This window comes from Piliocolobus tephrosceles, chromosome 8 (assembly GCF_002776525.5).
Source record: "Piliocolobus tephrosceles isolate RC106 chromosome 8, ASM277652v3, whole genome shotgun sequence".
NCBI classification, from domain to species: domain Eukaryota; kingdom Metazoa; phylum Chordata; class Mammalia; order Primates; family Cercopithecidae; genus Piliocolobus; species Piliocolobus tephrosceles.
The window spans coordinates 76,058,061-76,081,037 of record NC_045441.1 but is presented as its reverse complement, the minus strand read 5'-3'; the positions used below and the strand labels follow the sequence as shown (position 1 = coordinate 76,081,037).

Genomic DNA, 22,977 nt, shown 5'->3' with positions numbered 1-22,977 from the left:
ATAGTGGTATATGGTTTTGGTGTGTGCAAGAGTCCGACTGGATTAGAAAATACAACTGCCATTTCATCCTAGTTTTCATAGCTAAGTTCTACTAAAACTATGTGACCTTCATCATCACAATAAACTGCTGAAAGTGCTGGAATGACTAGAATAAAGGTGTCAGTTTGCTAGTTCTTTGCTTATCTATGGTTAAATACAGTTTCTTGTACTGACTTTGAACCATGAAAATGAGGGAACACATCACCTTGAAAGATACTGAGGATATATCCACGTCAATATGAATAAAATTCCCCTCAAAACATAACATGTAGACCAATAATGACAATTACTGTAGCCACTCACCATGTAACATGCGCAAGACCAAACAACTCAATCACTTTACAAATAGTTTATTTCCACCTTCACAAACTCATGTGCCTCTGACCATTATGCAAGGCAACATGAATTAAATACTTACATCAGAATATATTTGTCTTACATGATTCAAGATAAAGTGGATTTTAAAAGCAAGTGGGTGCCAATGATGGGGAGATGAGGGGAATAGGGCAGGCAGCAACAGGGTAACATGCATTTTTCAAGAGTGTTTATTAAAATAGGCAGTAATCAGTACATGTACATCACATGAGCAGTTTTTCAAAATTAGCACTTCCAGGAGAGGGGCTACATCTCAGTTTTTTCCATCTATATAATAAAATGCCAAAAGTACTTCCCTAAAGTACAAAGGCATTTCCCTAGTAGTCTTGGTACCAGTAACAGAATATGATTACTAAACACCTCCAATGTGGTTTTCATTACAAAGAAACATGTTTCACATAAAAGCTTCATAATATAATCCAGAGACAGAATTTGTGCATGCTTAAAATCTGAAACCAGGCTGAATATACTTGATACATATTTTTTTATTTCTTCCAGTGTTTTTTATTTGTATAAATATGCACCCAGTTTCCTACCAGTTTAAAACACACACGGAACACTGCTCCAAGCACCATGATTGCCTTACAGTAGCCTCTTTGGGACTACAATCCTAGTTCAAGGAGGGGAGTACTAATTTCTATTCTGACTTGCTCCTTTGCCCAAATCATGTTAGTGTTGACCAAATCCCATCAATTTTCAGATACAAACAAAGGTTTCTGGGCAGAGGGCCAAAGAATAATTATGAATAATTTCACAATGTTCTGGTTAAGAAAACACCCAGAAAATGAATGATTTCACATGATAAAAAAGCCTGGATTTGAATTTAAACAAGAGATGGACGTAAAAGGGATGAAGCATTGCTTCACTCCCAGGAGGGATGTTCTTTACTGAGTACCCACAAAAAGACAGCACTCTCCTGGGGCTGATCTTCCTATGGGCCTCCACCAATAGCCTTTGAGGTAGGTACTGACGGCTTGAAGAGAGGTAGGTAAAGTCCAAATTTGTTTTCAATCCCTGCAAACGTAGCAACTGCCAGTTTGTAGCCCCCAACGTGATCAGGATTCGGGGCAGGCAGGTTGATCCTGGATTTAGGAACTGGCTCTGATCCCATGGGTTTTCTAAAAGAAGAGAAAACAGAGTAAGAAGCTGAATTTTTTTTTTGGTTGTTTGTTTTAACTTGATAAAAATAACATTCAAAACCTGTTCAAATACGTAATGCAAAGGAGTTGATACATTCTAATCAGTTGTATGTTCCCTTGGAAATGACCTTGTTAACACAATTTCAACATTTCCCTAAATCCTTCTGTTTTATTATAGAGACTAGGCTGATGTACCTTTCTCCATGACAGAGTATTAGAAGCAGCCAAAACTTAGCAGCAGATTTAGCATGATACTTACACTCCTCCAAAATCAATGTAGAACCATCGTTGTAGCAATTCATAAGTCAGCAAAGTTACGCCAAACTGGGGTGAGGATCGAAACACACGAGCTTTAAAACAATGGAGAAATCATAGATATAATTAGATTTTTAAAAAATTTACCTGATACCAAAGAGTTAGTTAAGAACAAATTATTTCCATACCACCAGCTCCTTTCCACAGAGCTTTTGGGCCTTCTTCACGCAGTATCTTTTTAAAGCAGTCTATCACTCCACTGTAAGTGGTTTGGCCAGCCCGGGCAGCCACCTGTAATCTCGTCTTGATAACATCAGCAGGGGTCACTAAAGATGCCGCAGGCATACCTGCAGGAGAGACACAACACCATCTCAGTCTGGTCACATTCTCACTATATAAAAATAACTGTGCTTTGAACTGCTGGCCGTGGAAAGAAAGTTAAAAATCCGATTCAATAAAATGCGTATTTCGCTGTCCTCTATGGGAAGTGCAGCCATGACTCTCCTGTGTGCAAGACGTCTGCTCTTACACCCCTCCCCGCCCGACTCACACCTTCCCTTGCCCAAATCACTCAGCCTTCGTTTCTATTCCTAAATCTTTAAATATTTTTAAGAAATTGTTTATCAACAACACTACTTCAAGTGTTCGAGAGTAAGTGAAGAAAGCGGTTTTCTTTTCTTTTTTCTTTCCTGTTGAAATAAAAAAGTTGCAAAGTTATTAGGTCCGATTTTTCAGAGGTGAAGCTTGTTATGCGTTTCCTCTTCATGGTCTTCTGTGGCTGCTGGCAGTCACCGGAGGTACTTTCTCTCACACATTCAACCACCCCCTACTCTCCAAACCCCAACCTCTCCAGTTACACCAGAAAAAGACTTTACTGATAGCCAAAAACACTGCGTGCATGTTGGGGGATGGGAGGTGGAGGTTTCGGGGAGAGGGGTGAAATTGGGAGGAGACTCCTACAGATAACACTTCAGGATTTCTTTTTCCTAAGACTGACATCTCCAGAAAAATATTTGACAGAAAGCTTAAAATTTATACTGGCTGATAATCAATGAAAAAGGAACAACAACAACAGAAAACCCTCCCAAAGTTACCAATGGGAAATTTTTCTACAGTCACTGTATCCAAAATGGGGCAGCGCATGTTTAGATTTTTTAAAAGCGAGACTGTACTCAGAAGACACTGTCTCTTATGGTTTTATTACTTTTCCATTATGAACTTATTCCAAACCAAATTGGTCAAATGCAGATGCATAAATCTCCTTTGCTTTTTTTAAGGCTTAATAATTCTGTAAGAATTTCTGTCCAAACCAACATGGTCTGGCTCACAACTACATTTCATCCTTCTAACAGACAGCTTTAAAGTTACAGTGAGTCGGAAGGGGGGTGTAAATCTGCATACTACATGCTTGCATTTATATTACTGAAGGAGTATCTCTTCCACCTTTACCTAGCTCCTCAAACATTAATCTCAAGAGGTTTTATAAAATACATCACAATTCTGCATGCAAAAAGTTCTCTTTATATCCAATGCTTCACTGGATAAGTTATACTGAAATTCCTATTCATTTGTAGGAATTATTTTAACTTTGGGTCACGAATTTATCCTCCAACATAATGGAAGGAAACAAGAAAAACGCTTGGAAATCCACTGTGTTCACACCACCAATTTTATTTTACTTCCTGGTTTAGAAAGAGTTTAGCAAGACAGGCTGTTTTAAACATGCAATAAAAGCCGCCTTGCAATGGTGGGCAGGCATGTCAGAGTGTGACTGTGAAAGACATACAAGCAATAAAATGGGCAAAAAGTTCCCTTTGGCTAGGGTAATTTTCATAAACTGTTCTTTGTTATGAAAATAGAGGTACTGGGGGTGGAGAGGGCAGGTATGAAAGATACTGACTAGTGGAACACAAAAATGTCAAAAGAAACATATATGCCACCTAGTAAGTTGCCTGGCAAAACTGATAGGAGTTGTAGGGGATGCTGGAACATGGCAACTTGAACATAACTCCCATCATCTCCATTGTCAGCTCATTTCTCCTAAGGAGGTATCTCGTAGGGCCTAAAAGGAATTTTGGACATCTTGGTGGACAGGAGATTTCCAGTGTGAGGACTTGCTAAGTTAACCTGGAGAACTGCACCAGACTACCCTAAAGCAAGGCTGGGAAAGCAGCAGATACTGGCAAGAACTTGGCCACCAGAGAGCTGTTGATTTTGGGGACCAGGGCTGGCAGGGACGTCTGGCAGATCTGCCTGCTCTCTTCTGGATTCCAAAAGGCTAAGACAATGCAGATCAAGTGGTCTGAATTTTCTCTATTCCTAAAGACAGGGGAGCAAGAGGAGACTGGGAAACAGAGATGCTTCCTCTAGGTCCCTCAGCAGGAAAGGGACTGGCAGTCTGCCTGATTCTTCAAAGACAAGACAAACGTAGAGAGACCCGGGGGCCGTCCACCACCTCCGAGACAGGAGTAACTTAGGGCACGTCTCAACCAATTAAAAAATTACAAGTCTTCAAAGGGGGCCCAGCTACAGTAGAATATCATTTACAACAAAAAGAAAACATGACTGGCAAAATACAGCTTTAGGACACAAGTCACTGTTAATTTTTATAAATATCCCATTTATATTTATGAGGAAAGTGCTTTTCTTTTTTTTGAATACAAAGGTTAATATCTATTTATTTTGGAGCAAGGCTGTTTTCAAAATCCCCTTTGCATCCCTATCTATATTATCTACTTAATATATCAGCTTCTAAAAGCAGTGTGATAAAATTTTTCATCAGGGATGAGAAAATACCACATATTCTTCATACCTTTAAGCTGAGAGATGACATTGTATATTGATATTACATAGAAATTGATGGCACCTTCATAGTGAATTTTATCTTTTACAAAATACGCCTCTGTGCTTCTGAATGCTATTTTTAAACCCCGAATTCCATTTAGTATGGCATTAATACTGCTACTTGCTTATTGATATTTGCCTGGTACGTATTTTTCAATCAGTTGTCTTTCAATCTTTCTATGTCACTGTTTTCTGAACAGATTTTCTTTCAAAGTCATCTCAAAGTGCTTGTTATTACTAGGGGTACTGAATTCATTTACAGTGTTTGTGACTATTAGCCTTATTTCTGCCATCCTATATTCTGCTATTTTCTCTGCTTCCAGTTATTTCCCTTTTGATCCCCACCGGTTTCCTGCCTAAATATATTTAAACATTACATGCATTTGTTACATAGGTGTACATTTACAACAGGTGCAATTAATTAGCATTTGCATCCTCCAGCAGGGGGAGGACTTTGGCGCACTGGCACTTTTGTCCTTCCTTTCATTTGTCAGCCTCCCAAATGAATACATATACCAAAGTCAGCAATAACAGAGACCCACCACGGGTTTAACTTCTATTTGCTGTTTCATATATCCCACATTTTCCTCCTTCTTAAATTCACTTTTTTTCTTTTTGAGATGGAGTTTCGCTCTTGAGGCCCAGGCTGGGGCTGGGCACGATCTCGGCTCACTGCAACCTCCACCTCCTGGGCTCAAGCAATTCTCCTGCCTCAGCCTCCTGAGTAGCTGGGATTATAGGTGTGCACCACCAAGCCCAGCTACTTTTTGTATTTTTAGTAGTAGAGACGGGGTTTCACCATGGTGACCAGGCTGGTCTCAAACTCCTGGCCTCAGGTAATCCACCTGCCTTGGCCTCCCAAAGTGCTAGAATTACAGGCATGAGTCACTGTGCTGGGCCCTTAAATTCATTTCTTCATTGTTTCAGAGAAGATCTGTGGGGAAGAAAGCTTTGAGTTCTTGCATGTGAAAAACTAACTTTAGTTTTGCCCTCCCCATCCTGAGTGTTAGTGTGCCCAGGAACATAATTACAACTCAAGGCATCCTTTCCTTGGGATTTTGAGAGTATTCAGTATTAGAGATAAGACGACGAGAAGTCAATCTTCTTCTACTGATTCTTTCCCTATTTTCCTTTTCCTTATTACTTTTCCCTAGGGAACTCCTATAAAACAGATGTTAGATTTCCAAGATTAATTCTACCTGTATCTTAAATTTTCTCTCATTTTTAAATCTCTATATTATTGCTACACATTACATTCTAGAGGGTTTTTTTTTTTTTCATGTCTCTATTTTCCGGATGTCTAAATTTGGTCTTTGATCATATCCATTCTATCTTTCAGAACTAATGCTTGATATTTAATTATGGCAATTCTTTTATTACTTTTCAAAAATGCTTCTTTACTGATTATTTCTTTCAAATCTCTCTGAGGACTCTAATTATATTAATTAATTATAGCTCTTAAAAGTTGTCTTCTGTCCCCTGAATTGCCTGTTTTCTCTCTAATTCTTCTGTTCACTTACTTTGTTGCTCCTTCATGGCTGGGGATGTCTGGCTGTCTATTGATATTATTCAAGTTCAAAGGATAGGCTGATTAGTATTATATACAAATGTTGTGGGTGACTTCTACCATATTCTAGGTATGCTTCACCCACAGGTCTCTGTCCTGAATGGGACGGTCTATGGGCTTTGTGTAACTGGGTGCAAAGGGTTAGGATACGCTGGCAGGGTGTGGACCTTCCAAACTGCTGAAATGTAGGGAACTTCACTTCAGGGGTAGAATAATTTATTTTAAATTCTTCTTGGGAAAAGCTGCCATCAGTTTATTTTTTTCTGCATCTATGGTAGAAGTCTTGAATTACCTTCAGTCCTGCCCTGTTTTCTATCCATTCCGTACACTTATCCTCTCTAGGGAAGTGGTCTCTTTCTTTAGAATTGAGATCTGAGCTTTTAACTTGGATACAACTGTCTCCTAAAGCTCCATATGAAAACCAGGAGAGAGTTCCACGCCTGGCAATCCTGAAGAAAGTACAGTTCCCTAACTCATGTTCATTATTTACCCTAAAACCTCCACCTCCATTCCAGGCATTCTATTCTTCACTCAAAGGTTAACATTCTCCAGTTCTGCTCTTGCATTAGAGGTAGTTTCTCCTGCTGTGTTTTGGACTGTGGCATCTCTCAGTCCAGTTTCAGAGTCAACATGGCTATTTCCTTTCTGCTGAGGGCCAGTGCTAGCATTTTCTAGCGCCAATAAGGAATTAAAAAAAAAATGCATTTCCTCACATTTTAAGGTATTTGGGAAGATAGGAGAGATGGATGAATATGCTCAGTCCGTTGCCTTGATTCAATTTCTTCATTACTTTTTTTAAGGGCTTAAGGACTTGTTTTAAACTATTATACCTTAAGCTTTATGTCCACATAATTAACAAATTTGTACCAACAGTACTTTTCTCATAATACACAATCTAATGTTTGCAAAAGCATCATGATCACACATGTATAACACACTTCCACTTCTGTGTATTGGAAGAGCTTTTAAAAGTATTTTTGTATTACAACTTAATTTCAAGCTAATTAATTCAAACGTGAGACCATCATTACAGTTTGTCTTGTTCCTCTATCTTATCACTCTGATAAAAATCATCTGGTATGACACAGCATTCTATAAAATTTGAGTGGTATTATATTTTATTTGATATCATTCATAAGGTGTATTGAAATGCCCATCATTAATGATAAAGCACTATGTTAATTATAGAGAATTCGAATTTGGTTTCTTAATTTCAGGATCCCTGCTTTGGTCTTCGCTTTCTGACAAAGCTGAGGTACTTTGGCCAATGAACATGAATTCAAATATTGGTTAGTCTTGCTCTATCTTGTGAAATAAGGGAGTAGATGTTCCAGTATTTAAATATAGCTCCAGTTTATAACTAGATACATAAACAAAAAACAAAAACAAAAACCACCACCAAAACCCAACATTCTCTGGGTAAGGATATCAATAACCACTTTTGCTAAAAAGCTACATATTACTAAAACAATCTAACCTCAAAGCTAATCAAATTTTTGGAAAGAAAAAAGTGAGATAACATTACTGAATAATTGAAATTACTATCTAAACATAGAAAGGTGGTCATATTCATTTAATCACCGGTCTATATTATTTATAATAGGCTGACATTCAGCAAAAAATATTTTATGTGTAAGTGATCAATTTAAATATGGTACATATAAAAATAGCCGTGAGACATTTTCATTGTATAAGTTAAGGGCCAACAATTATTCATTGTAGTTGCCTGAAACTCCATCTAAAAAGGAGGATTTTTATATTTTGAAAGAAGCTTTTCTCCTATTAAATACTTTCTGGGATTCTCTGAATACCATGTATCTTCTCGCTAAGAAATGCCTTTGCTCTTCTTGGCAATCACGAGAGAATGTGAGGGCCTGATCCGTCCTCCACCCAACAGCCCATTCAGGGTTAGCGCACATTTGTGCTTGCTCACTGCCCTTCTTGGGGCTGCATGGGGCACACTTCTGACAGAAGTCTTCTTGCCCTTCTCCACGCTGAACTCAGCTCTGCCTGAGCATCTCAGCAAGGTTCCACACTCAGCCCTGTTCACCCCATGACATCACTCCTGCTCACTGGGTATAGATTTTTTTATGTTTATTTTATAACAAAATGGATTACTAATCTTTCTTTTGCTAATTCTAATATACTTCTTAGACATTTTAATTTTGATTTTCAGGTAAATAATCATTTATAAATAATGATTGCTTCCTTTCTTCTTTTATTTATGCCTTTTTTTTTTTTTTTTTTAATTTTACCATGCTGACTGGAACCTCTAAAATATGGCTAAATAACAAAGATGAGAGAGACGTCCTTGTCTTATTCCTAACTTTAATTGGAATGGCAGCTATGACATTGACCACTGGCTTCTGATATCTGTTATTAAATTAAGAAAGTAGCTTACTTCACATTACACAGTTTTTATAGTTTTGTAGAATACCCAAAGACCATCAAGCTTTGTAGCTTATTCACTCCTTTGAAGACTAAAATCAACAGGGCAAATTCGGTCTTTTCCCATTTTACCAGAAAGCGGGGATCAGGAGGAAGGTGGATAATAATAGTTAAATCAATGCTCTTTAGGACAAATACCTAATGCATGAGGGGCTTAAAACCTAGATAATGGGTTGATGGGCAGAGCAAACCACCATGGCACTTGTATACCTATGTAACAAACCTGCACATTCTGCAAATGTTTCCCAGAACTTAAAGTATAATAATAATAATAATAGCCGGGCATGGTGGCTCGTGCCTGTAATCCCAGCACTTTGGGAGGCCGAGGTGGGCAGATCACAAGGTCGGGAGATCGAGACCATCCGGGCTAACACGGTGAAACCCTATCTCTACTAAAAATACAAAAATTTAGCTGAGTGTGGTGGCGGGCCCCTGTAGTCACAGCTACTCGGGAGGCTGAGGCAGGAAAATGGCATGAACCCGGGAGGCGGTGCTTGCAGTGAGCCAAGATAGTGCCACTGAACTCCAGCCTGAGTGACAGAGTGAGACTCCATCTAAATAAATAAATAAATAATAATAATAATAAAAATCAATGTTCTATAGTAAGTGTGCCAACCGTTCCCAAAATGGCCCTCAAAGATCTGCACCCTTGTGACATTCATGCTTCTGCTCCTCTATCATCTCGAGGCAAGGTCATAGAAGACACTGCAGCTTCTGCCTTGCTTTCTCTCTCTCTCTCTCTCTCTCTCTCTCTCTCAGACTTTGCTCTGGGGAATTCAGCTGCCATGTTGTGAGGGTGCCCAAGCTGACCTATGGAGAGCCCCACATGACAAGGAACTGAGGCCTCCTCTCAATAGCTATGTCACTGAGCCATCTTGAAAGTGGCTTCTCCAATGTCAGTCAAGCCTGGCTGCCACTGTGGCTGTGACTTCATGACAGACCTGGTGCCAGAGGCACCCAGTGAGCTGCTCCTACCCCACACCTGTTTCCTGACTCACAGAAACTGTGAGAAAATAAATATTAGTTGTGTTAAGCTGATTAAGTTTTGAGTGAATTTGGCATGCAGTAATAGATAACAAATACAGAAGGCATTTATACAGACAATAGGATGGCAAGAGGGCTGAACTAATATCACCATAGGGATGCCAACTACTTCAAACTCTCAAGAATAATGGGTCAATGGCTGAAAAACAACCATGCTTTTTACCAACAAACTCACTTCAGATAATCTATTTCTCTTAAATAAAATAACTGATTCAAAATAGGGGAAAAGGCTTTAAGCATACTACTAGCTATTTAAAATTTATTGGAAAAAATTAAAGTATCTACAATTGAGAAATACATGAGATGCAGCAATTAGAAACTATGTTTGGAAAGTTTTAAATAATATGTAATAAAATTACTATTATTATGGAACATTTTGAATACTTACTATTCAGGCACTATTTTAAATCTTTACATCTATTAATTCACTTAATCCTCATAATAATCTTGTAAGGAAAGACTATTCTTATCTCCAAATACAGATGGAGAAATGGCAGACAGGGATTGAATAACTTATGCGGTTCACACAGAGTGGAAACACTGGAATTTGAACCTTGGTAGTATGACCCCACAAGCACATGTCATTAACTACTTTGCCATGATGGGTAACAATGCTTGAGATACAAACTTAAGTGAAAACTATCTATACAAAGTGTGATTACAGCTCTGTGAAAAACCTGAATGGGGAAAAATGAGCAAAAATGTTAAATAGCGATTATCTTAGGGTAGTGAAATAATGAATAATATTTTTATTATTTGCCTGTTCTAGTACTTTTCAAATATTTTACAATGAGTAATATTACTTTCAAAATCATAAAAAAAGAAGGAAAATAAACCTGAAATGAAAAAAAAAAAAATCTCACCAGTCATTTCTATAGCTCTGGTAGTATGGATTACCTCCCCAGAGACAGAATCGTTTCTGGGTACCTATCTTCTCCAAGAGAAGAGATAAGATGGCATTTTTATGGTGTGAGGAAAATGAGGCTTAGGAAAGAGTTCTAGACCTTGATCTGAGCTCAGCTACTTAACTTCTGATTTCACAACTGATTTTTTTGGAGTGATTTACAGACAGATTCTTTGGCTTTAATATAATACTTGGCTAACGTTTATTGAGCATTTACTATATGCTAAGAAGTATGCCAAGTCTTTCACATGGATCCTCTCATTTGAGCCTCACACACACTCTGTAGTAGGTGCAGTTGTGATCTCCATTTACAGCTGAGGAAACCAAAGCTTTCAAGAAGTGGAGTAACTTCCCCAAGGTCACACATTAATAAGTGGTACTTAGTTATTCTCATTAGGTCCTACCTTATTTCAAGTCATTAATTTGAAATAAATTACAACTCTTTTGTTCAAAACATTTTCTCATTTACAGATATATGAGAAATTACATATAGGCCACCATGAGTCAAGCTGGAATTAAAATTGAGAATTTTATACTCAAGTCCTGAAATCATGATCTCTTGCTCTAGATACAGTGGTATCACTGCTGCTAATACAACTGAGGTTTCTAAGCAGCCAGGAAAGAGTAACCCTGCCTCATATACCAATATCACTGCCTTTGAAGGCAAAGGATTAACTAAGAATTAAGGAGGAGCTACATGGGTTCCTGTGTCCAGGGGTTCCCCAGGCTGCAGCCAGGGTAGGTGGGGTGTGCACAAAACAGCAAACAACTTCTCAAAGCAGGAAGTTGTTCTTATGCTATCTTTGAGAAAAGCATGGAGACTCTAGTTACATATCGGATGAGAGTAGCACAGGTATCAAAAATGTTTGGATCCAAGCATCCTGTGACTGCCTTAGGGTTTGTTAACTTATTTAAATGTCATCACTTGCAGAGCTAATCTGGACTTTTCCTGCTCTTAGAGTCCCTCGACAAGAAGAAGCATCAAAGAATGAACTGATCCCTGGCATGGCTAATTATTTTCTATCAATGTTTTCAATGGAGCACTGAAAAAAAGAAGATAGTTATTTCCATTTGTGATTTAATTATCACCATCCCCCCATAAGATAGGGAGGAAACAGGTGTCTCTAATTGGCCCAGGTCTTTTCTGGTTCTACTACATTTTTTTTTCTCTAACTATTGTTTAAGTTCTGGACAGGCTTTTATGCACTATTTTGTTCAGACATCTTTAAGACAAACATATTCAAATCTTTAAAAACTTCTGGCTAAACAGTTATCATTCTTATGCTATGAAGTAAGACTATGAAATGACATGGAACTTGAATCGGAGTTCCACAATACCACAAAATAGGCCAATATTTAATGAGCCTTTTCTAGAGTTAAGAAATTAAGCTTGTCTAATAATCTCATCTGCCAGAACGAAGATTAATTTTTTTCCCTTTTTTTTTAGTAGCTCTTCAATCTCTAGGCAACTCACATGTACCCTGTCAAGAACTATCAGCAAAAAATTTCAATGTAGTAGCATGCAGCTAGGGAATGGGGGCAGCGAGGGTCGGGGAAGTAAGAGAACTCCATGGGGGACACTCACCAGCTATGGCACCAGCTAAGAGCAGGCTTCCTGGGCTAACCTGCCCATCTTCATTTGCAAAGGAAGCCTTCACATGAGCATAGCACGGAAAGTAGATGGCCGAGAAAGGAATGTCCCGCAGAAAGCATGCTTTGGCACCCTGCACATTTGCAAAGGAAGAAAAACCACATGAAACACATATCCCATTGAGGAGATCAAGCTTCTTTGGAACTCACCTCAGAACAAAATATTCCTGGAGAAGACCAAATTTGTACTCACATATTGAAAGGGGAACAGAAAAAAATAACCCAAATTCTGCAAGTAATAAATCTAAACTTTGTTTTTAAAACAAAAACTAGTTTTGTTGTGTGCTGTGAGGGGAGGAGGGCAGTTCTCATTTACTCTAATGCTAAGACTTCAATTAAAACCTTTTTGGAACTCTGCCTGTGACATTCTTTTAAATCCCTACTGGTGGCAAGTCACTGTCATTTCAAGGAAGATCTGTTCTCTGGTCTCACCAAACATGGGTAACAGTAGTCAAGATGCCTCTTTATTTACACACTAGGAAGTAGACAAATTATATAGGTGGGTGGGTGGGGGAGGAAGGGGTTTCCTGTTTTGTACTGTTTGGATTGTTTCCCAGAAAGAAATTACCCATACATAAAAAAATTATATCTTTTCAGGGGGTTCATGATCCTTCTAATTTCCTTATATACTTACTTACCTGCCACCCAGGGTTTATGAAACATTGATAAATGCCTGCTCTAAAGCCTGAAATATTCACAATAATTCGGATACATTTTAGAGCTGTGTGTAGAACAATTAGTTCCTACAGCAAAGTCTTCAACAAATAGTTTCTGTTGCCAACATAATGCTATGCAGGGGCCCCATGAATTGATAAGTGCCTAGAAATATGATATATTATAACGAAAACCACAACACATATATTGTGTTTTGGGTAGGGTGAATGGGAAGAAAATCATCCCTTTTCAACATGTAATGATTTAATACCATTTCTTTCACAGATTTCTAATAACTAAAAATTTCCACCAAATACACAGATTCCCAAAAGAAAATAATGAATCCACCCAGAGTCAACAGATCTAGCCACACCCGGTGACATTTATTGAGGGCTAGTAATGCTGGATCTTGGGTATTTCTGTTTGATACTCCAAACTGTCAAAGTTCTTTAACACTATGTATCTGTTACTGTAGCCTTTGTTTTCCTGACACCCACATCTCACTCCTGACTCAAACTGAGCTTGTGGGTAATAAAACCCTTAGTCTTTTTCATATAAATTACTGTTAACTCAAGTCTACTATAACTTAATTAGTTGCCTCACACAAGTAACACAGGCAGGACGTCAGATTTAATCCTATTAAGTTGCATCCTACTTTGGCTCATCCTGCCAACCAGAACAAATGCTTGGAATCTGGATTCTGTCACGCTGGCTCTTTCTCAGTCAACTTACCCATGGATGTGTAGGCATGCCTCTGTTCACTCTGTGTACACAAGTATTCAGAGAAGCACGCATCTACCTCATGTACTGCCAAACGGCTCAGGTTTCTGTATCTTGTCCACCCCCAAACTGTTAGATGTTTAATTAAAATTAAGAATCACAATATCCACCACACCCAAGCTACTCATTTTAGGCACATACAAACGAACGTCCTGGACAGGTAATCTATCATCCTGGACAGGTAATCCATCAATTGTGCATTTACTGAGGGCTATGCCCTTGGCTTGTTCAGAGGGCACCCTGGAGTTCCAGAGACAAGTCCAAAACTCAAGACCCTAAGAGTTTTTTCCACTTCTCTCAGCTCTTTCAAAGGGAAAACATAGAGTATAACGTTAATATCTGTGTGTAACATCCAAACCTTTTCTTACAACTAGTTTTTTAAAAAGTTTTAATTCGAGCAGTTATTGTATAAGGGTAACAATATCAGCATTTAGTTTCTATTTTTCCTTCCTTTTCCCTTTTTGGCCCAAGCCTTCTTGTAAGTGCTGCTAGCTATTCATCCACATGTAGATTCAGTTAAGAAGATAATCAAATTAGACACCAAATAATCAACTCAAATGAAGATCACTTTAATCCCAGTTACTCGGGAGGCTGAGGCAGAAGAATCGCTTGAATCTGGGAGGTGGAGGTTGCAGTGAGCTGAGACCGTGCCACTGCACTCCAGCCAGGGCAACAGAGTAAGACTCCATCTTAATAAAAAAATAAATAAAAAATTAAAATTAAAAAAACATTATTTCTTGGAAAAATATATCAGAAACTAAAACCAAGTTTTTAGCTTTTCTTCCTTCCTTTTTTTTTTTTTTTTTTGATATGGAGTTTCGCTTTGCTGCCCAGGTTGCCCAGGCTGGAGTGCAGTGGTGTGATCTCAGCTCACTGCAACCTCTGCCTCCTGGGTTCAAGCAATTCTCCTGCTTCAGCCTCCTGAGTAGCTGGGACTACAAGTACCTGCCACCACGCCCAGCTAATTTTTTGTATTTTTAGTAGAGACGGAGTTTCACCACATTGGGAAGGCTGGTCTCCAACTCCTGATCTCAGGTGATCCACCTGCCTTGGCCTCCCAAAGTGCTAGGATTACAGGCATTGAGCCACTGCGCCCGGCCACTTTTAGCTTTTCAGACAAAGATATATTATTTGTTGGGGATGTAACAAAACATAGGAGGAAACAGTTACTAATTTTGTACTGAAACATTAAAGTTTAAAAAAAGGAGGCGAGGGGAGAAAGAGAAACAGATTAACCTGTCTTATGCTATGTGGCTTCAATATGATGAGAAGGCCATGGGAAGACATGACCCAAAATTCTAAACATCCCTGAGGCATAGGAAGAGTAAAGGAACATGAAGAATCAGCTGGGTTTTCTGAAGAAGGACCCACTGAGGGTTCCACCTTCTGAGAGCCTCCTCCTTCCTTTCCTGAAATCATGACAGTAAATCGAGCATCCCTGTTACAAAGGCATCTACAAGAGATGTGAGACGTACTTCAAGAGATGTTGGAAAACAACTCTACATGGCTGAGATGAAAAATGGCTTGATCAAAAACCAAACATACAAATATATATATATCTCCATATCCCTGAGGAAAGGGTAGAATTGCCTTGTGCAACACTAAAGGAAAAATGCCTAGAAATAGGTTGTATTTCATTTTCCAGGAATCAAGCAATGTGGTCAAAGTGTTTATGCAGACTAGAACAAATGTTAGAATATGCAAGAAGTCTTTGGTGTCTGATTACCTGAGAAAAAGGAAGAAATGGAAAGTCAAGGAAGCAAAAGAACTTTTACCTGGTGTGATCATCCTGTCACCCCTAGCCATGTGAGGAGCACCTGTAGAAATCAAGCCCTTAACCTTCCTCACCTGTCAAAAATACCATAGGCCACCTTCTTCAGGCAACTGGGACAACTGAAACTGTAGGAATGAATGAAGTAATACGTGTGAAAGTCCTTGTAAGGTATCCACTGCATTACAAACATTAAGGGACAGAAATGTGTTCACCTCGAGGGCTTTGTCTCCCTGCCTCTCCTGGCACCTGCTCTGGTGTCTTCCTGTAGAAAATACCTCTCCCAGTCGCATTAGGAGGCGGCCTTTTACCTCTCTTGCACCCCAGGCATCAAAGCCCAATTCCCAAGGAAAGACACAGACTTATTAAATTTCCCTGGCCTCTTTTTCCCCACCACTTCCTTTAGGTCTTAGGCATAAAGGCAGGTGCCAATTTGTAAGACTGCCTTAGGCAATATCTGACCTGTTGCTCTTGCACAATGAAAAGGGAAGCAGGATGTTAAAAAGACTTAAAGTTCTAAGGGTGAAAATGTTTCTCTCCTGGATTTCTTGATAAATCCTTCACTTTGTGGTGAACACCTATTCTCCAGCACTACAGCAAAACATAACCCTGTTTGACTTGAATTCTACTTGTCCCAAGTATAATTTTTACCAAGTAATCAGCCATTCTGAACAGGCAACTTGATAACAAAGGGAAACAGTCCATGCTGCCCTAGAGCCTGCATCAGCAACACAAAAATATTACTTTGGCTATTTAAGAATTAATAAGTTACAAAGGTGCGCCACTTAAAAAAAGTATTTAAACATTCCTGCCATATAAGAAAATCCCCACATTATCCTGCTCTATTTTTTTTTTTTTTTTTTTAAACTGGTTTTCTAGGCAGCTCTGCCCTTAAACATTCTCTGATTGGTCTTGAATTTCCTCAGTATATAGTACAATCACTTGGGGAAAATTAATAAATGCAAAATACAATCATCTAATCTCTTTCTATTCTTTAAATACTTTATCTCTAAAGATGATAAACTATTGGGTTCTTCTTTTTAAATAAAAGGCACACTAATATCCAGACACGGACAACAAAAATCATCTCAGGGTAGACCTATGTTATAAACTGGAAAAAAACTCAGATCTAGTTTAATTATCAACTCTGCCTCCATTCCAATTCTATATCATGCTAAAGTCTCTCCATCATCATTCTATTTAAGATCTAGAAAAGCTTTTTTAAGGGTAGGCCTCACTTAACTTCAAGTTAACAGTCCACAATTGACACAGGCCAATTAGACAGGCTTAGAGATTCTGGCAGCAGAATCATCATGGCAAAAGAATCATTTATTTTGCTTCTCATGCCTTTTTGATGTGGACACTGTGCTGAAAGCCTAAGGAAGCTTTAATCAATTCTCAAGTTGCTAGGATCATCCACTCAAGTTTGTTTTGCCAGCTCTGCCTGGCATGAAATTGTCAATAGATATAATACAACAGGATTTGTATCTCTCTTTCTCTTGCATGCATGCTGTCACACATGCACAGCAATTTCCGATGTCTCTTTTTCTTCTTTTAAAACTCTTCATCTTGGATGGTAAATCACCTGCCCAATCAATCCAAAGGGGGGAACAAACCAGTCCTGAAGGATGGTGCTGATAAAGAAGTCAGGGCCAGGGCAGGTCTTTTCGCATGCTAATTCCTGCTTATTCTAGCTGTACCTGCAAACACAGCTCTAAACAGACTATTTCTAATACAGGGAAAGGTAATTACACTCACAAAGGCACCTCTGTGTCGGGCCGGGCACCAGGAGCCAGCAGGTCTGGGAGACGGAGGCTTAACAGAGACTCCAGCAGTGAATGCACATTGTCTAACACGGGGGAAAATGCCAGACTGGGGACCCTGCAGCATTGAAGACAACAGTGGCGCACCTTGTCTGAGAAGGTTATTCAATGCTTCTGGCACCTGTCGTCAGAGCCACCCAGACCTCTTTTCCTACCTTACAGGTTTAGAATTTATTTGGCATGTATAATTATATATTTTGATCCTGGAGCTACAAACAATGGGCAGCGTGTCATGACTTGATCCCTTAGCATTCCTCTTGGCTTCCCCCAACCAAGTTAACCCTTAGATACACATCTAGGCAGTGCCTCTCCAGCCCAGTCAAAGGATGGTCAGACCCCACCTACATGGCTGAGATTTGAGGAGGGTGAGTTTCAACGTCTTGCTGAGAAATAGCAATGGTGCCAAGACCTATTATGTAATTGTGTCACTGGTATTAAAACCAAATAGGCCAGCCAACATCTGAAGACTTGATATCAGTAAACATGGAAATTACTTCAATTTGAATATAAAATATGAATGACCATTACTTGGCTTCTTTAGTCCAGGGACTTCAGGGATATGGGTTCTCCTTAACTTAATTGCAATTCTAACAAAATCATCTTGACAACTCTGGGTTTCTTGTAGGAAATGCTGCTTGTGTCAGTGCTAGTTCTCTATTGTTGTAGTATTGTACATTGCTTTGCCATCAACATTGCTCATCACTGAGATGGACTGAAAACCCTAGACATGGCACAGAGGAATGTTATCACATGGAATTTTAGTCCTGAAGCTGCTAGTCATGTCATCTTCACAAAGGTAATCTATAAAACATGTCCCACCTTTGCTTTATTTCTTTATAATTATTATTATTATTTTTGAGACAGAGTCTCGCTCTGTAGCCAGGCTGGAGTGCAGTGGCGCGATCTTGGCTCACTGAAACCTCCACCTCCAGTTCAAGCAATTCTCCTGTCTCAGCCTCCCGCGTAGCTGGGACTACAGGCATGTGCCACCATGCCCGGCTAATTTTTGTATTTTTAGTAGAGACGGGGTTTCACCATGTTGGCCAGGATGGTCTTGATCTCTTGACCTCGTGATCTGCCCGCCTCAGCCTCTCAAAGTGCTGGGATTACAAGTGTGACCCACCGCGCCCAGCCCCCACCTTTTCAGTTATTCTTTCCTTTCCTTTCTTGCCTTCCTCTCATCGTTTTTCTCCCTTCCCTCTGCTTCAGCACCTGCTTAGAAGATGTAAAGTCTACTTCTAGTCTGTTTACTCTGACAGTTTTAACATGCATACAGAACCTACTGCAATCTTTCTTTTCCTTCCTCCTGTGAAATATTTGTACTTTAGACTACTTAAAAGTATCCCCATTTTATCAACATGCACTTTAATTCTGGCTTCACAAATATTAAACATTTCAAATAGCTTAATATTGTTTAAATTATATGTATATTTAAATTATGGCAATGTTATTTAGACTGTTAAAGTGAACTAAATACGGCCTGAGAAGAACTCCATACTTTCATATTTGAGTCCTTGTGGATGAACTACAACCTAACTTAATAGTTAGACAAGACTGCACCTGTAACAATAGCTAAGTCTTGGCCAATTCCAGCAGTCGTACTTCAACCACTCATACACTGCTCAGTGTTCAAACTGTGTTCAAATAAGGCAAACACTGAGCTGTAACCAAACCAGTTGTTTCTGTACCTCACTTCCAGTTTCTGTATATCACTTCCATTTTTTTGTCAATAAAATTTTTTTTTATTGTTGAATAATTTTTTTTTAAATTATTATACTTTAAGTTCTAGGGTACATGTGCACAACGTGCAGGTTTGTTACATATGTATACATGTGCCATGTTGGTGTGCTGCACCCATTAACTCATCATTTCTTCCACCATGTGGCTGCACTAGAGTCTCTCTGAATCTGCTGTTATTCTGGGGGCTGCCTGATTCACGAATCATTCATTGCACAATTAAGCTCTCTCAATTTGGATGAAGCTTTTCTTTTAACAAGACTAAACATTTACCACTTTCTTTGCTACTCATTCCTGTCACATCCCCACCTGGGATCACTTTCTAGAATTTCCTTCATTAGGGTTCTACTGGTGATATGCTTTCTTGAGTTTTGCTAGTCTAAAAAATATCTTTACCCTTTTTCTTAAAAGCAATTTTTACAGGGTATACAAGTCTAGGTTGAAAGGGTTTTTTCCTCCACCTACTGAAGACACCCCCATTCAACTGTCTTCTGGCTTCCACTGTTGCCATTCTTAGGTTTGCTGTCAGTTCAACTGCTGCCCTTTTGAAGGCAAATTGACTTTTTTTCTCTGGCCACTTAAGAGTTTCTCTCAGTTGGCCGGGCGCAGTGGCTCAAGCCTGTAATCCCAGCACTTTGGGAGGCCGAGACGGGCGAATCATGAGGTCAGCAGATCGAGACCATCCTGGCTAACACGGTGAAATCCCGTCTCTACTAAAAAATACAAAAAACTAGCCGGGCGTGGTGGTGGGCGCCTGTAGTCCCAGCTACTCAGGAGGCTGAGGCAGGAGAATGGCGTGAACCCGGGAGGCGGAGCTTGCAGTGAGCTGAGATCCCGCCACTGCATGCCAGCCTGGGCGACAGAGCAAGACTCCGTCTCAAAAAAAAAAAAAGAGTTTCTCTCTAGCTCTGGTGTTCAGCAGTCTTCCTCTGATGTGTCTAGTCTGAATTATTTTCATTTATCCTATACCTGCAATTTGTTGCACTTTTTTCTTTGCTGTTTTTTTTTTTTTTCCTTTTTGAAACAGAGTCTTGCTCTATCACTTAGGTTAGAGTGCAGTGGTGCAATCATGGCTCACTGCAGCCTTGACCTCCTGGGCTCAAGTGATCTTCCCACCTCAGCCTCCCAAGTAGCTGGGACTACAGGTGCGTGACACCATGTCTAACTAATTAAAAAAAAAAAAGTTTGTTTTTGTAGAAATGAAGTCTCACTGTGTTGCCTAGGCTGGTCTTGAACTCCTGAGCTCCCAAAGTGCTGGGATTACAGGTGCAAGTCATCACATCCAGCCTCCTGTGCTTCTTGAATCTTAGATTAATGGCTTTTATTAGTTCTAGAAAATCTTTAGCCATCATCTCACCTTTTCTTCCAGTTTTCTTTTATATTTGTTAGACCATCTCATGCTTTCCACTGCTGGGGGTGCAGAAAATGATACCCCAAACATATGGCTGCTTTGCCATGCTGAGTGCTTTGAAAATTGAAAGGACTCAGAAATAAGCCTCAGAACCAAGGTATCTCTTCTAAGGTCTCCTCCCATTCCTGCCTCCTCTCATCCTCTGTCTCTCCCAAGCACAGCATGAAGCTGTTCTCTTATCCACCTAGAAACCAGACCCCCAAAGAGGAACGTAATTGACTTCAACCCCTTCCCTGAGATTTCATTAACCAGAGAAGATCGAAACTCATCTCACAGAGGAAGAGACTGAATACTAAACACAACACCTAGAACTCAGACAACCTCTGTCCCAAATATCGTGTGTTCTCCAGTCCCATTCAATTTCCAAAGATAATTATTTACTTAGCATTGTTTGAGCCTTGGGTCCATTCATTACCCCTAAAAATCATTGACTCCTACATCCTTCATCTCCCCTTCCCCTAGGAAGAAGGGTATGTATACATCTGTATCCCACTGAGTCATTGAGTAATCATTTTCCCGTGATTCTTCCATGCTATGCATGTTAAGATAAATTTGTATGCCTTTCTCTCCTATTAATTTGCCTTTTATAAGTTCATTTTCAGTGAACGTTCAGAGGGTGAAGGGGAAAGTGCTTCCTCTTCAACCCTACATACACACGTACATGCCTTTAATCTTTGTCTCTCAGAAATGCATTCTGGATAATTTATCTTCCAGTTGACTACTTCTCTTTTAGGATGCTTTTCATCTGTTGTTAAAGCCATCTGTTTAATTTTTTTTTTGGAGACAGAGTCTCACTCTATCACCCAGGTTGAAGTGCAGTGGTGTGATCATGGCTCACTGTAGCCTCAACCTCCTGAACTCAAGAGAGATCCTCTCACCTCAGCCTTCTGAGGAGCTGAGACTACAGGTATGTGCTACCACACCTGGCTAATTGTTTTAATTTTTTGTAGACAGGGTTTTGTCATGCAGCCCAAGCTGGCTGAATTTAAAATTTTAATCATTATAAATATTCTATACTTTTTACTATTTTAAAAATAAAACATTTGTTTTATAATTCTGATAATTTTGAAATTTTAAATCTGTGTGTGTATTAATGTTTCCTGTTGTTTTCTGCTATCTCCTCTTAAAGTGTTTTATTGCCTGTGTGACTTGGGATTTTAATTTTTATCGTGAGCTGCTCATTCTCCTTGTACCATTAAATACAAAAATTCTTTGAATTGTGTTTGCTTTTTTTTTTTTTTTTGAGGACGTTCAGGGAGGGATAGGGTTTCACTGTGCTGCCCAGGCAGGAGTGCAGTGGTACAATCTTTGCTCGTTGCCACCTCCCCATCCTGTGATTCTTGTGCCTCAGCCGCCTGAGCAGCTGGAACTACAGGTGTGAGCCACCATGCCCAGCTAATTCTTGTATTTTTATAGTAGAGACGGGGTTTTGCCATGTTGGCCAGACTGGTCTTGAACTCCTGGCCTCAAGTGATTCACCCACCTCGGCTTCCCAAAGTGCTGGGATTACAGGTGTGAGCCACTGCTCCCAGGCTGTGTTTGCTTTTCTCAGGCCTGGGAGCACTATCAATTGAAGACTACTTAAAAATTAATTTCTAACTTGAGGTTTTTCATATCACTTAAAAAATATAAATTCAGCCTGCAAGCCCATGGAGAGCAGTTTGAAGTTCCTGATTCATGGGGGAGTGTTTCCCTGCGCCCTCCTTTTCTCTCCCTCCACTGAGAAGCAAGGCAATTTCCCTTGTAGCCTAGGGTAGAAGGGAACACTGCTATTTTACCCTTCCACTGAGGGTGTAGCCTTTTGAGATGCCAACTTCATGGCGAGGATTTTCTTTAGGTCTAGGAATAGAATAAGAAAAGAGTGATATCTATGGTAGAAACTTTCAGGAGGCCCTATCAGGAATGTGTGCATGTAGCGTTGACACCTGGAAGTAAATACCTTCTTAAACTGCGTCCTAGGTGCCCTGCTTGCTTCACCTTAGCCCTAGCCTTTTTTTTTTTCTTTTTTTTTAAAAATACTTAGCACTTTGGGCAGTACCTGATTGTCCCGAGACTTCTAAAATTATTGTTCACATTCAAGTGTCTGGCAAATGCCATCAAGGCAAAAAAGAGCTTTATAGTTCTGCTTACCTCACCTATTTTTAGGCTTGAATATTCCTTACTTCCTTGGCTCGTATGTGTAAAAAGGCTTTTATGAAATATGTTATCCAACATTTTTAGTTGTTTCCAATTGGATGATCAGTTAAAAATCTGCTCTACAGGCCAGGCACAGTGGCTCATGCCTGTAGTCCCAGCACTTTGGGAGGCCAAGGTGGGTGGATCATGAAGTCAGGAAATCGAGACCATCCTAGCCAACATGATGAAATCCCGTCTTCACTAAAAATACAAAAATTAGCTGGGTGTGGTGGCGTGTGCCTGTAATCCCAGCTACTCAGGAGGCTGAGGCAGAAGAATCACTTGAACCTGGGAGTCGGAGGTTGCAGTGAGCCGAGATCGTGCCACTGCACACCAGCCTGGCGACGGAGCAAGACTGTCT

At 39.7% G+C, this 22,977-nt stretch overlaps 1 protein-coding gene across 2 annotated transcripts in view; it reads right to left on the bottom strand.

The window, feature by feature from the left end:
- Positions 1 to 373: 373 nt before the first annotated feature.
- The window catches only part of SLC25A13 (solute carrier family 25 member 13), a 194,462-nt gene continuing 171,858 nt past the window's right edge, over positions 374 to 22,977 (bottom strand). For both annotated transcript variants that reach the window (XM_023226599.2, XM_023226600.3), the window contains 4 exons: positions 12,201 to 12,339; positions 1,997 to 2,155; positions 1,813 to 1,903; positions 374 to 1,532 (listed from right to left, as the gene is read on the bottom strand). In XM_023226599.2, the coding sequence (XP_023082367.1) occupies positions 1,346 to 1,532; positions 1,813 to 1,903; positions 1,997 to 2,155; positions 12,201 to 12,339 (576 nt within the window). In that variant the 3' untranslated portion in view covers positions 374 to 1,345. The remainder of the gene's footprint in view (positions 1,533 to 1,812; positions 1,904 to 1,996; positions 2,156 to 12,200; positions 12,340 to 22,977) is intronic.